The sequence below is a fragment of the Pimephales promelas genome, chromosome 14 (assembly GCF_988280905.1).
Source record: "Pimephales promelas chromosome 14, fPimPro1.hap1.1, whole genome shotgun sequence".
Classification (NCBI taxonomy): domain Eukaryota; kingdom Metazoa; phylum Chordata; class Actinopteri; order Cypriniformes; family Leuciscidae; genus Pimephales; species Pimephales promelas.
Window position 1 is genome coordinate 19,478,398 of NC_142782.1, and position 15,210 is coordinate 19,493,607.

Genomic DNA, 15,210 nt, shown 5'->3' on the forward strand with positions numbered 1-15,210 from the left:
GCAACAGGAATGAGTCAAGGCTTGTACCGCTTTTCCTGTGATTTCTGTCACACAACTCAATGTTGAATGAAATTTAATGACATCAAGGCTGTGATGTGATTGGTTATCAAAGCACATGTGATCAAAGTTAGCCATTATGATTTCTCCAATGGTAGAGCCATGGACCCTCGTATCACCCAATAATAACCCCCTCTCTGACTGTGTATAATTTTTGTAAGTGGCATTTTTCAGGAGATAATTCCATTTTAGAATACAGTTGTCCCTACCGAATGTGTACAGGAATTAAGCAATACAGGGTGAATTTGCAGTGTGTATACAGCCTATATATATATATATATATATATATATATATATATATATATATAAGCAATAAGGTACAAGAGGCTGTGCTGTATCGTGAATAAGTAACGGCTGAAGGACGTTTTTAGGCACGACGCGATATATTTTATTATCATGTATTTTAATATATATTTTATTTTATAAAACGGTTACCACACAATAAAAATATTAAAGTAAAAAAAAAATGTGCTACTATCATTAAGTAAAATCACTAAAAGCCTTCCTTCCGCTAGAAAAAACAGCAACAACGTTCCAATGTGTAATATGCAAGAAAACTCAAATAAAAACAACATAGGAACTGCAGTGTTGCGCAGTGATAAATAGAAGAACCGTTGGGTGAACCGGGCATAGCAGTGATTTATTATGAATAAAGCAAAGCTATTGACCAATCAGAATCGAGGATTGTAACTAACTGTTTTTTTTATATATATATATATATATATATATATTTATTTATTTATAACTGTTTATATATATATATATATATATACATAAAAGTAATTATCTTTTTTAAAAAAAAGAAAGATGCTTTTTTTTTGCATTCAGATGCTGTAGTTACTGCATGTACCAGCAGAGGCTAATAAACCCATGCTAACCAACCAACCAAACTTGGATCCCTTGACATAAACACTGGCTCAGTCCCTTTCCCAGTCACCCAGACTCCTTCCATGCCTCTTCTACTGCTGATGTGGTTTTTTGAATACTTTAGGTAATGTGAGTACAGTATAGAAGAGTAATGTAAATTTTAGGGTTGCAAAGATTCATAATGATGCTCCCGGCGTCTCTGTATTTATAGTGATGTCTGAAGCTCAAACGTGACAGTTTACAACACCAATCAAGTTTAAAACATATCTAAATCCCGTGCATATGGCTGCGGTTACGTGATAAATGCCCTTTGGAGAAACAACATACAAAGAGCGCGGCAATGCCTCTGCTCCTGGCTCCACGGTGACATCACTCACACAAAGACTTATTCATGATCTTTCCCTTATGTGTTGACTTTACCTTGTGGCCTCCAATGGATGAAGCATTCATTTTCTCCGTTAGCGGTGTGGGAGTGAAGGGGGGCTTTTCTTTCCTTTTCTCACTCTTGTGTGTCTCTGCAGGGTCCATTGGAGGTGGCCCAGGTCTTCTTGAATGAAATCCCAGCAGACCCCAAGCTCTTCCGTCATCACAACAAACTGCGTTTGTGTTTCAAAGAGTTCATACTGCGGTGAGTTGCCTTTTCCAGTGGAAAAGAGATACGCACATAAACTTTTCAGTCAAGTATGATCGAATGAAGCACGTTTTTCTATCGTAGGATCAAAGCAAATATGGACGTTTCTTTATTTTAAAGTGATTGGTTTGTTTAAAGTCCTTTATTTGAAAGTTCGCTGAAATACGTGGACGAAAGACACCCGAGGGGCTTTTCTGCAAGCGGAGAAACCCCCGCCTAATGTCACCCAGCTGCATTTGTTTTGCATAATCATCATAATGTTTAAACCAAGACTCGAAACGAATTAAGATTTTGAATACAGTGATTCTTTCCCAAGATGTATACAGTTTGCATGGAAATATTACATAGTGCTTTTTACAGACGGAATAGTTCATGCTGGATTCTGGGGCTTGATTGCTGCCAGCGTGCAGACAAATATTTACTGTAATTTAAAATATGTTTATTTTTCTCCATAATCCATCCAAGCTAGCACAAACCTTCTCTAGCCAAGTTAATGTTATTTATGCCAAGACGTTATAGCCTTTTAATTCTATAACTAGACCGTTTAAGATATATTTTGAAAGGTATAGAGCCATTTAAAATCCATTTTAAAAGTAGATCTAGAGCACATTTTCATTTTCCTCAGCGCATTCCTTTTGTGACTTTGTTGCTGAGCAAGTTTTTGGGGAATAAAACTTAATTGTTGAGTCTCCTTATCAAACTCATTTGTTTATTTCTGTCCAAATGCAGATAATTGCACCAATTATTCATTGTCTGGTACTCTGCTGCGCGTGTTGTGTTGCTAATGCTGTTGTGATTGCATATCTGCAGGTGTGGAGAGGCTGTTGAGAAGAACAAGCAACTCATCACTCCTGATCAGAAGGAGTACCAGCAGGAGATGAAGAAAAACTACAACAAACTGCGAGAGAATCTGAGGCCAATGCTGGAGCGAAAGATACCTGAGCTCTACAAGCCCATCATCAAACCTCGCATCGAGAATAGGTACACCTGTTAGTGGTATACTTGACCTTTGACTCAGCAATCAGTGAAATGATGGAAATATTCTTTCGTTTTCAGTTAGTTCTTCCATAATTGGTGCTAAAAGAATAGCTCACCCCGAGAAAATGAAGATTTTGTCTTTATGAGCTACTTTATTGTGCTTTTATAGTGATATTTTGGAGACTGTTGTATGTAAAATGTAAATGCAAAGATTATTAAAAACAAATTTTGGTCACTTTAGTTTGGGGAACACATATTCATGATTAACTATGACTTTTGCCTCAAAGTAAGGTATTTGTTAAATTTAGGTATTGGTAAAGGAATGTAGAATATAGTCATGCTGAAAATGGCATTAATATGTGCTTTATAAGTACTAATAAACAGCCATAATCCTATTAATTGTAGCAGTAGTCTAAAGTAGTGTGTGTATATATCAAAAGTTTGGTGTCGAATATATATATATATATATATATATATATATTAATATTTTTGAGAGAAGTTTGTTGTGCTCACCAAGGCTGCATTTATTTAATACAGTAAAAACTAATAATGATAAATATAAAAATGAAAACAACTTTTTTGTTCCAATATATTTTAAAATGTAATTTATTCTTCAATGCCACATGATGCTTTATTATGAAATGAAATAATTGTATTAAATAACTACGATAATAATAAGAAAAAAGTTTTTAAAAAATGTGCTGCTTAAAACTTTTGAGAAAACCATGGTATTCTTTGATAGAAACTTCAAAAAGAACAACATTTCATGTAAACAATATTTAGAAAATATAATTATAATATAATAAAAATATTATATAATATTAAAAAAAATTAATTAAATATGTATTATCTATTAATTATACCTTCAGTAATGCCATATAGTGAAAGATATCTCAAATTAGAGAAAGGAGGTGACTTTGGTTATCGGTTTTATAAATATAATTATTATTTATTTTTTCAAAGAAACTCAATCACTTCCTCCAACATGATTATTACCTGTTGTGCAGTTAAAATATAGCATATTTTTTTCCTTATGATAGCAGTATCTGGGTCTATTCTTGCATTATAAACTATTATTCAGTGGCGTTGTTGACCATTTTCTGTATATGCAGGTAAATCTGTATAGAGCTGGATGCATGAGATGCTTTATATACTGGAGATAGGACTATTTGAGAGTTTCACAATGCCAAACATTGATTATGTGAACGTGGTCAATCAATGTGAGCACTCATATTGCACAGCGCAGCTCTTTTTGTGGAGATATTTCTTTCTAACATTGGAGTCAGTGCTTAAGCTCCTGTTCCCTCTTGTGTTTGTAACAACAGGGATTCCTTCAAACGGCACAGCCTCCGTCGGACACAAGATGAAAATTCATGATGTCAAGAGAGCGTCTCTAGAGGATATCAAGGGAAGGATGTTGCAGTGTGCCAGGAAACAAGAGCTTCGTCAGCTGATAATTAGATGACTCGAGCAGAGTTTCATGCACAGTGTTAAAAGCCCATGAAAATATCCTAGATTGTTGTATTCTGTATGCTGCATATGTGGAATGGATTTTCAGGGATTTAGAACTTGCATTATTATTTGTTTATAATTGGTTTTAGAACAAAAAACCTTAGCCAGGCACTTTTTTTGTTTTGTTTTCTGGTTATGGTGTTGATCTTCCTTAGTATGTTACAACATATTGTATTTTTAACTAATACAATAATTTTTACACATGTTACATGTTAGGAAAAAACCTACAACCTTAAATAACTGCTTCAAGAACGAAAGCCTGATCAATATTTAAGAGCATCAGAGGTGTAAAAAAACAAACAAACAATGGTTAAGATGTGATATTGGTATAAAACCTCATCCTTCATTTGTACGTTTACATAGCTAATATAGTTTAAATCATGATTACTCTATTCCTTTTTTTCGATGTATATTGTAATTGTAAGATTTAAAAGATACAGTTTTGTATATATAGTTATATTTTATTTATAGAGAATATTTAGCTCCTATTCCATTATTAAAATGTAACCATATCCCATGAGAGTATCAGGTTTACAGAGAACCATCTGTTAAAAATTGCAGAGAAAGGGCACGTCATCAAATGTTTACCTTTTCATTTTTGCCAAATGTTAAATAAATAACTGTAAATGGTGTCAAATCTATTTTTTTGGTTCATTGATAAAATATACCAGTAAACAATGAGTAATTCTTTTTGAATTGTTTTTCCTCTTCTCAATTTGTCAAATGCACTGCAAGCTCTGTTTTTTTTTTTTTTTTCAGTGCTTCATTCTATGTTACACATTACTCTGAAAACTGAGAACTGTATGTTGGTTTTAAGTGCATAGGTCATTAAAAATTTCATCTTCGTTTAATTCTGTCTAAAAGCACAAATGAATAAATACTGTGTAAATATTTTTTGCCAATGAAACTTAATAAAAAGCCTCATGCTTATAACTTTTTGTGCTGGAAGATTATGTTATGAAATTTTAATTTGACTGTTTTTAAAGCAGTATCTGGGCCCTTTTCTTGCATTATAAACTAATTCATTGGCGTGCTGCAGTCACAGGTGAATCCTATTAAATCCAGCACAGCTTGATGGCGCTGCATGATGACGTACATCACATGAGACGGAGGTTCAGCGGATTTTAAAGCGTTGTAGCTCTGTCACTGGGAGGAACAGGTTCGTGAAACAACTCTCGGTATCTATAAAGTGATTATTAGCTTTTGTTGCTGCCGTACAGAACGGCTATTGCAGTTTATTGTCAGTTGCTTATTTTTCCTGTGAGAAAGTCTGAAGAATCAGACAAGAAAACAAGCAATCTTACTACAGTAGCAGCTGAGTAACGTTAGCGATATTAAAGTGTATTAAAGCTGATTTGTTGAGAAGTTTTGAACACTTTGACTGCAGGCTTCCCCGTCGAGTCTCACTCGCTTTAAACCGGTATGGAAGTCATAATGGTGTAAAACAGTGGTTCTCAGTTTTGGTCCTGAAGTCCTCTTGCTCTGCAATTCTCAGAGTTCTATCAAAACTTTCCTATTAGGTTTATAATAAGGGCTGTGTTTACATTACAGTCACACACAGTAGCTAGCTAATACCCTAAAGTTACCATGAAATCAAAATGAATAATTTATTGTTTGTTTGTTTGTTTTTTAATATAATATTGCAGTATTTATCATAAATGATCAGTTGCACATCATTATTTTTTAAAAGTTGTGAGCTCTCATAACCTTTAATCAAAATAACTTTCCCTACTCTGATGAAAAGTTTACTGGCGTAAGGGCAGGACAACCAGTCACTCACATCAGATCACTGCAATGGCAAACCACAACCGCCCAATTAATTCCCGATAGACAAAATCCATAGACAGAAAAATAAATGGACACAGCGACCCCATAAAAGTAAAGTCAATTAGAAGCACTCACTTCCTGATTGCCAAGCATACTGCACATTCTCAAACCGAGCTTGACGACGCAAGCTACACAGTGTGCAGTGTGAGAGGGGGAGTGGCCATCCAGTGTGCAGTGTGAGAGGGGGAGTGGCCACTCAGTGTGCAGTGTGAGAGGGGGAGTGACCACTCACTATGCAGTGTGAGAGGGGGAGTGGGTGGCCACTCAGTGTGCAGTGTGAGAGGGGGAGTGGCCACTCAGTGTGCAGCGTGAGAGGGGGAGTGGCCACTCAGTGTGCAGCGTGAGAGGGGGAGTGGCCACTCAGTGTGCAGCGTGAGAGGGGGAGTGGCCACTCAGTGTGCAGTGTGAGAGAGGGAGTGGCCACTCAGTGTGCAGCGTGAGAGGGGGAGTGGCTACTCAGTATGCAGTGTGAGAGGGGGAGTGGCCACTCAGTGTGCAGCATGAGGGGGGTGTGGCCACTCAGTGTGCAGTGTGAGAGGGGGAGTGGCCACTCAGTGTGCAGTGTGAGGGGGGTGTGACCACTCAGTGTGCAGTGTGAGAGGGGGAGTGGCCACTCAGTGTGCAGTGTGAGAGGGGGAGTGGCCACTCAGTGTGCAGCGTGAGAGGGGGAGTGGCCACTCAGTGTGCAGCGTGAGAGGGGGAGTGGCCACTCAGTGTGCAGCGTGAGAGGGGGAGTGGCCACTCAGTGTGCAGTGTGAGAGAGGGAGTGGCCACTCAGTGTGCAGCGTGAGAGGGGGAGTGGCCACTCAGTGTGCAGTGTGAGGGGGGTGTGACCACTCAGTGTGCAGTGTGAGAGGGGGAGTGGCCACTCAGTGTGCAGTGTGAGGGGGGTGTGACCACTCAGTGTGCAGTGTGAGAGGGGGAGTGGCCACTCAGTGTGCAGTGTGAGAGGGGGACAAATGCAGAGAATGAGCTTACTAAAAAAATGCTTGCATTGCTTTATTTGGATTACAACTGTGGGTTGTATTTGTCAAGGACAACACATCCTTTTTAATACACGGTGTAGAAGAAAACGTAAAAGTAACTAATAACTACAGACTATGGGCCAGATGTACTAAATAGGGCAAATTAGCATGAGAGTGCAATCTCATAAAAGCGACCACATGCAAATGAAAGGACACAGAAGAATCCGGATCATTTTCATAATGACTAACGCAATCTACAGAGAGCAGAGCGAATTAGCGTCTGGTTTAAGACATGAAATTCCATAAAATTCTGCGTCTGAAAACTCTTACAAATGCGTATGCATTGCAATAAGGTCAGCCCAAAAAATAACTGTCTTAAGTAAATTTTGACAGTAGTTTTTTAATGCCAAAACAGGGTTTGCGCTGGTGCAAGCTGTTAGTAAATCTGTCCCCATATGTAGGCTATTACTCGTAAATAAAAATCGTCAAATGTCGCCCATTATAAAAACCCACTGTGACTGAAAAACCTTCCAGGTTTTAGGGCTACAAACTAAAAGGCTCTAAAGAAGATATCCAAAATGTGCATTGCTGGGCTAGGCTACTCCAGAATTGAGAACAACTGCTTTGAAAGAATGAATATGAATGGATTGCCTAGTCATCACCCATAGAGTAGTATTTATCTTAAGGGTTATTTACAGTGTTTGATGGAAGTGTCTATAAGTGAGGGATTTAATACCTAATTATGGGCCTCTGGTTGTAAATTGTCACTTTAAGCACCACTTACAGTAAAGTATTAAATTTCCTCTTTGCACTGAAAGAGAACACAAGTGTACTCTTCAAAAGTCTAAAGGGGAAGGCTACTTAAATTTCAGCTCAGTTTCAAGGCAATGAAATACCGAAACATTGCTCTTGTTCTTAGTAAAAATCTTTATTTTGATAGTTCACAAATAGCATAGACATGAACTTTTTCATCCATCATGTTTTTAGTGTAATGGAATGTTTTGTTTTAGTAAATTATGTCACAGTAATTTTTTTTCGTCCATACAATGAAAGTAAATGTTTACCAAAATTATTTGTATTACAGCATTTCTCAAAATATCTTAATTTAATTTCCTCAAAAGAAAGAAAATCAAACTTTTTGGGATGATATGAGAGTGAGTTTTGACAGAATTTTTATGGCTAATAAATAATGATCTCTCCCTTTAAATAATCTTCTGCCAATACCTTTTGAACGTCAATTAAATGTGTTTTTTAATGTTCAATACAATTTAACATTGCAGTTAATATGAATATATATATATATATGAATATATAAAAACTGCATGCATTATAATATACTGTATATATATATATATATATATATATATATATATATATATATATATATATATATATATTGTGATAGTTCACTTTGAAATTAATTTTTGAAATTAATTTTTTTTAGCTTACCTCAAGGGCATCCAAGATGTAGGTGTCTTTGTTTCCACAGTATTTTCAATTTTGATATTTTTCGGTCAAACCATTGTTGTCTATCAGTCATATAATGCAGGTTTAGGCGGTCCACCCTCGGTTCACCTCTTAAGAGCATGCGCAGAGAAGTCAAAATTAAACATGATTTAATGACTCGTAAATGTAAGTACGAAAGAAACGAGACTGAATAACGAGTGGAATTTTTGTGAGAGCCTGAATAATTTTTTTCCAAATGCCATTCTGTTAACATTATTCCTAATGATATTTCAGTCTGGTTTCAAGATCTGTTCCTGCTGAAAGAACATCCCCATCAGTTATGGAAAGTAACTCTGATGTTGATCTGGATCCTAACAAAGACGACCTTCCCCTGCGGGCTAACACCAACCATATACTCGTCCGACACTATGTGCTTGACCTCACTGTTCACTTTGAAAGGAAGGTCATTGGTGGCAGCATCGTTCTGTTTCTGGAGCCCGCTATTGGTTCCTGCAAACAAGGTGAACCGGGATCTGTATCAAAGACAGAGGTGCAAAACGGATCTCAGGTGTCATCTAAACATGACCTAAGTTCTCCCATCACACCTGAGCCAAATGAGTTGATACCCTCTGAGGAACCATCAAGTTTAAGTGGAGGAAATGATGTGAGTGATGTCTTCTGGGGTGATGAGAGGGAAGAATTCACCTTGGTGCTGGATTGTTGTGACCTGATGGTGTCAAAAGTGGAAGAGGTGGATGTAACTACAGTGTCTAATTTAAAGGAACTTGTCGTAGACCATCGGTACGCAAATGCGGACCATCCGTCATCCAGTCTGGTACAGAGGCTGGTCTCTATGCCTTCAGTCTGCTGGAGATCGCAGCATGAGCTCTACCTTCAGTGCAGCCGTTCCCCTACCGTCCTAAATGCACAACCTCTACGGTTCCACATGGACCAGTGGAGTCTTCAGGTCAGGAAGGAAGGGGTTTGCTCCTCTCATGACTTCCCGTCTGCTGTCAGAATCTGGTATGAAACTAAGCCCACAGGTGGTTCTGTGAGGTGGACAAAAGACCAGGATAGCAGGTAGCAACCATATTTATTTTTACATGCACCAACAACTAGGCCTGGGTATTCATTATACAGACTTATATATGAAGAGTTCAGATGCAAAAGCCTCTAAATGCCATTTGAAATTTTCTTCTTTAATGATGATTTTTATCAAACTTGTATATTTAAGTTCAGTAATTTCACTTAAATAACAATTAATAGGTAATTATCATTGCCATTTAAGTGAAATCACTGAACTTAAATATACAAGCTTGATAAAAATGATCATTCTAGAAGAAAATTTCAAATGGCACTTAGAGGCTTTTGCATCTGAACTCTTCATATGTCCTTTTTGTTGCATCAACTAGTGCTGTAAATTATACACTGAAAAAAGGGTTCTTCTTCATGCTAAGAAAAAAAAATAGTTCACTTAACCCTTAATTTAAAAAAGTTACTCTGGAGAAAAATATCTGTCAAAAAACTGTCATAAAAAAATTGTAGCTCGGGAGCACAGACTTAAAGGAGTAGTTCACTTTAAAAAAAAAAAAAACTTTTGCTAGTAATTTACTCACCCCAATGTCATCCAAGATGTCCATGTCTTTCTTTCTTCACTCGAAAAGAAATTAAGGTTTTTGATGAAAACGTTCCAGCATTTTTCTCCATATAATGCACTTTACTGGTAACCAAACGGTTCAAGGTCCAAAAGACAGTTTCAGTGCAAACTGCAAACTGTTCAAAGGGCTTTAAACGATTCCAGATGATGAATAAGGGTCTTATCAAGTGAAACGATCGCTCATTTAAAAAAACAAAAAAACAAAGTTTAAGTTTTATAAGCTCAAATGGTCGCCTTGCTCTGTTTTGTGATACACGTTTGTGACTCTCCTTTTCGGACTTGTTTATCAAATTGAACAAATCTTTTTTCATGTCATTTTTTTCATTCAACGAACGAAATGAACAAATTGACTCGGAAAAAGATTCATTCATTTTGATGAAAATCAAAGAACAGAACAGAGCAAGGCGACCATTTGAGCTTATAAAACTTAAACTTTGTTATTTATTTTTTTTTTTTAATGAGTGATCGTTTCGCTTGATAAGACCCTTATTCATCGTCTGGAATCGTTTAAAGCCCTTTGAACAGTGTGCAGTTTGCACTGAAACTGTCTTTTGGACCTTGAACCGTTTGGTTACCAGTAAAGTGCATTATATGGAGAAAAATGCTGGAATGTTTTCATCAAAAACCTTCATTTCTTTTCAACTGAAGAAAGAATGACATGGACATCTTGCATGACATGGGGGTGAGTAAATTATCAGCAAAAGTTTTTTTTTTTTTTTTTTAAAGTGAACTACTCCTTTAAGTTTGGTCACATTTTTAAGAAAATTATTGACAGATTATTGATGAGGTATAAGAAAAAGTTTAAAAAGTGGAACCACAAAAAGTTCAGAGGTTTAAATTTATAAGAAAACGATTTATGAAGATTATTTTATATAAAATATATGTTTTATGAAACATGTTGAACTCTAAAACTGCTAGAAAATCATAGCCATCAATCTAAACAAGTTGTGTTCTAAATTTGACGATATCTTAAAAAATAATTCTTTAAATAAGATTTAGTTTGGGCGCAGTACCAAATTTTCCCCGTTGGATGCCAGCAAAGCTTCACTAGCACACACAGTGGTTGGATTTGTGATTTGCACACAGTAGACTTACCTCTCGTTTTATCTCTCAAATATTACATATGCTCACTATATTTTTCTTACACACATTCAAACCACACACTGTCATTCATACCAGCATAATAAATCCATAAGAAAACAGCAACAAAGCTAGTAAAAAAAATGTTTTATTCTCGAAGCCCTGCCAACAGAATCAAAGTAGTTTTTTTTTTTTTTTTTTTTTTTTACAGTTTTATGACTATTAAAAATGAACTGGAATTCAAAATTGCAGTATTAATGGATTTCAATTGGACTTTTTTACTAAAAAACTAAAAAGGCAACAACAACAACAAAAAAGGGATGGACCAGGGTTAATAACTGTTAAAAGTTATAAACGTTCCTTGGGGAACCAAAATAACTCTCTTATGACACAAAACCCCTAAAATGGAAAATAAAATGGTAATAAATGGATTATTTAATATTGTGTTGTCTGTATTAATGACTTTATTTGTGTCTTATTGTTTGTATTGTTTAAATGTAATAAAAAAAATGGTAATAAATGGAACCCTGAAAAGTACACATACAATTCCATCAATAAAAGTAATGATAGCAATGTTTATTCAGTAACTGTTGTGACATTTCAAGATAATTCAGTGAAGAATTCGTCAGATTGATTCAAACTAAAAACTTCAAAGTTCGTGAATCTTTTGAATGATTCATGATTTGTTCGTGAATCGATCTTAACGGGTTGCGCTGTATGTTTTTCATTCACTAAATGAACCGTTTAAAATTACTTGTTCTTGAATCAAGCTGTAAGCCATGCAACCTGCAAAAAAAAAAAAAAATGTCTTGGTATAATCAATGCTGCGAGGCTTTAGATTTAGAACCATCTCTGAAATGCATGGCAAGAAACACTTGCATAGAGTAACAGACTATTTGTACCCATCCTTATCGTTTAGATGCTGTGTATATACCATGGGCTCGCCCATCAACAACAGAGCCCTCTTCCCGTGCCAGGAGCCACCTGTTGCCATGTCAACGTGGCAAGCGTGTGTGAGAGCTCCGTGTGATTACATTGTTCTTATGAGTGGGGAAAATCAAGCCATTCCTAAGCCTGCGGAGACAGGTAGGCTACAGTTGGAACCCTAATTTAGCAGGACATAATCATGGAGGTGCAATTAGTGCAATAATTTTATTATGGAAAATTGAAGCCTTTTCTCTTCTCTGTTCAGGTTTTCTGCAGTGGGATTATTATGTTACGATGCCAATGCCTGCCTCCACCTTTACCATAGCAGTAGGGAAATGGCCAGAGTCTGGAGTAAACGTTCCCAACTTTGAGGTGGAAAAGACAGACGAAACTTGTGTCAAAGTACTCAGGTATGTTATTCATGTGATGTGACTAAGTGTAAGTCTAGAAAAATATTTTCAGATTTTTTTTTTTGTAGATTTTTGGAGATCAGCTATTATTTTGGCAAATTTGATAGTTTTTAAGATTTAAAAAACTCCCAATGACATTGATACATTTTTATTCAATGCCACAAGAACAAGAGGCTATTTAACATTATTAACAACATTAAAGTGTGTTCATCCAAAAATCTAAAACTCATAAAGGCCCATTCAGACCAAGGATGATAAAGATATCCTGAGATAGAACATTTATAGTGTGTTTTACGTTAATATTGGCACATTTCTCTGTTTTGCATTCTTTGGACAGCGCTGATCAGCAATATGTTTGCTCCCACATGGATTATCCCTGTCGCTTCATGCTTAGCGCTGCTAGGACACAGACTGTTATTCCTCACCGGGTATTTGCCCCACCCTGCCACCTGCAAAAGGCAAAGGACATGATTCTACCCCTACTGCCTCTCTGTATGACCGCAGCTCACTCTCTTCTTGGTGTCCATCCATTCTCACGTCTAGATGTGCTCATTGTTCCCTCAGGGTTCTCCAGTCTGGGCATGGCCAGGTAAATGGTGAATTTATCTCAAATATGATTCTGGAATAATATATTTAGTTTGATCTGTTGTGTGCAGCAATCATAAATAATGTGTAGAGGTAGAACTGATCTGATCTGTTTTATCCCCTGTTTGGCTACTTAAAGGAATGTCATGATTTACAAATCCCATATCACTTACTTTCATCCTTGGAATACAAAAGGAGAAAGGTTTTTATTCTTTTTTTTTCTCCCTTTGTGCGATTGCAATGAGTAAATATTAAAAAAATGTTTCAAACTTTATTTTATTCCAGGTCTTCTGAAGCTTTTTTGGTGCATTTTATTCTTTTCATCATTATTGCATGGGAAACATGGAAAACAGTGATCAGGACATTTTTAAAAAATTTCTCCTTATGTGTTTCATGGAAAAAAGAAAAATGAGGATTATTAAATGATTATTTCTGGCTGGATTGTTTTGTTTTAAAACTTAATTGCAGTTATTTTTCAGTGAAAACAACTTACAGAAAATAGGTTTTCATCTGTTTTAACACACTCCCTCCCAGTCTCATGTTAGTTAACACTGCATATACGTATCAGTAGTATCTCATCAACATTGGTAAACTAAAACACTGACCTGTCTTATTTAGTCTGCAAAGCAGAGGTTTTTAGAAGTGAAACATACTGTAGATATCAAGTCATTGCTTGGCAGCTGTTCCCACTGATTCCTTTTGGGCAATGCCCTCCAGCATGCCACATTTTTTTTAATGAATTGACCGATTTAAATGCTCTTTTAGCTCGTTTAGTAGTCTGGGTGGCTTTAGGTGGTGAGAACCTGTTGGATCTGTTTAAATGGCTGCAGTGAAACTCATTTTCCTTACACTGCTCAGGAAGGTCACTGTTCAGGAAATGCTCAATGAATCGTATGCGCGCACTCTGTTTTGTTTGTGTTTACAATATACCAAGCTCTATGTTTTCTTAAAACCATTCCTTAACTAGAATTTGATGTGGAATTTCAGGCATTACACAATTTCCAGTGAAGCAATCGCTTTGGATATTAGCAAACACTAGTAAGAAAGCCGTTGACCGCAGGTCTTCCCGTATTTCCACCATCTCCTTGTCCAGGAATAAGTATTCCACAGGATATGAGGTCATTACCCAGTGCCCCAGGCTGGTTCCAGCCATTTACAGAGAGAAAATGTCACATTCTAATTAGCACTGGGCATGCATCTTAACAGCGGTCACTCCTGTGTTTTTCTTTTCCTGAATTAGTTACTCCTTTTCTGCTTGAGCTAATGTGAAGCACAGGACTCAGGACTGCAGTTTTTTTTTTTGGTCTCAAGAGAATTTAGCTAACTCACCGTTTAATACAGCCTGGTTTTATTAGCCTCCTTGCAAAAAGTGCCAGTGGATGACAGAAATATGTCTGTGTGCGAGAGAAACGGATACTCATACTCCCTGTCCTTTGCCCTGTCCGGATCACAGCAGGAGACAGTCGGCTGCCCCTTCTCCAGGGAATGGTACAGTCCTCCAGGACATTCTTGAAGCACAAATCAGAGCGAAAAAGAGTGATCAACAAAGTACACTTGGGGCCAGGAGAGGGGCACTTTGAGATGCCGATCCCCCAGGATGTGGGAGAGGATGTGTTGATTATTTCCAGCAACAAAAGCCATTCGCTCCTGGAACCACTTCAGAGACAGGAGCTGTTTAATCTGAAAATTGGGAAGTATGTGGGCCCAAATCCTTGGGGGCAAGCCAATATCTGCTTTTATATCATGCTTGTTCACTTGCAGCTGGGGTTTTGGACGTACAAGTGGTGCTGCTGGTGGTTCTCTGGAGGGAAGGAAGTAAAGATTAAGAAGTCAAGAAAGGCCAGGCCTGATAGTGTGCACTGTGCTTCCTCCCAAATACCCGAATGACTGCTGTCCCAGTGCAGAAAAAACAGCAATCCCACCGGGACGTTATTCTTGGCTCGATTCCTCCGAGTCTGATTCGTGAAGTCCTAGAATCTGATGACAGGCTTTTTGAAGCTTGAGGAAATATTACTGCGAGGAACATCATCACACTTCCATCCTGTGTATGGCTGACCGATCACGTAGGGAAGTTTCGAGGTGATGACGTAAACACAAGATGCTCGTATCTTCTGATCTTCAGAGGAAGGGCACAGCGCTTTCCTCAACTTTGAAGGCGCTCACTTTCTGTCCCTTAACACCTCTTTTACGCCACAGCAGGTCATAGTTGGAATACTTCATATGCCAGATGGGCAAATATGGGCATCGGCTGTTTTTCTGCGAGACCGA

At 37.3% G+C, this 15,210-nt stretch overlaps 2 protein-coding genes across 6 annotated transcripts in view; both read left to right on the forward strand.

Moving 5' to 3' along the window:
- dock8 (dedicator of cytokinesis 8) overlaps positions 1-4,676 on the forward strand; it is a 58,186-nt gene extending 53,510 nt beyond the window's left edge. For all 3 annotated transcript variants that reach the window (XM_039679887.2, XM_039679894.2, XM_039679900.2), the window contains 3 exons: positions 1,446-1,552; positions 2,366-2,536; positions 3,859-4,676. In XM_039679887.2, the coding sequence (XP_039535821.2) occupies positions 1,446-1,552; positions 2,366-2,536; positions 3,859-3,910 (330 nt within the window). In that variant the 3' untranslated portion in view covers positions 3,911-4,676. The remainder of the gene's footprint in view (positions 1-1,445; positions 1,553-2,365; positions 2,537-3,858) is intronic.
- Positions 4,677-5,140: 464 nt separating this feature from the next.
- aopep (aminopeptidase O (putative)) overlaps positions 5,141-15,210 on the forward strand; it is an 88,701-nt gene continuing 78,631 nt past the window's right edge. Inside the window, exons 1-5 of one of the 3 annotated variants that reach the window (XM_039679925.2) lie at positions 5,141-5,204; positions 8,578-9,363; positions 11,940-12,106; positions 12,213-12,357; positions 12,695-12,946. In XM_039679925.2, the coding sequence (XP_039535859.2) occupies positions 8,624-9,363; positions 11,940-12,106; positions 12,213-12,357; positions 12,695-12,946 (1,304 nt within the window). In that variant the 5' untranslated portion in view covers positions 5,141-5,204; positions 8,578-8,623. The remainder of the gene's footprint in view (positions 5,205-8,577; positions 9,364-11,939; positions 12,107-12,212; positions 12,358-12,694; positions 12,947-15,210) is intronic. The other 2 variants (XM_039679934.2, XM_039679943.2) reach the window with 2 other exon arrangements.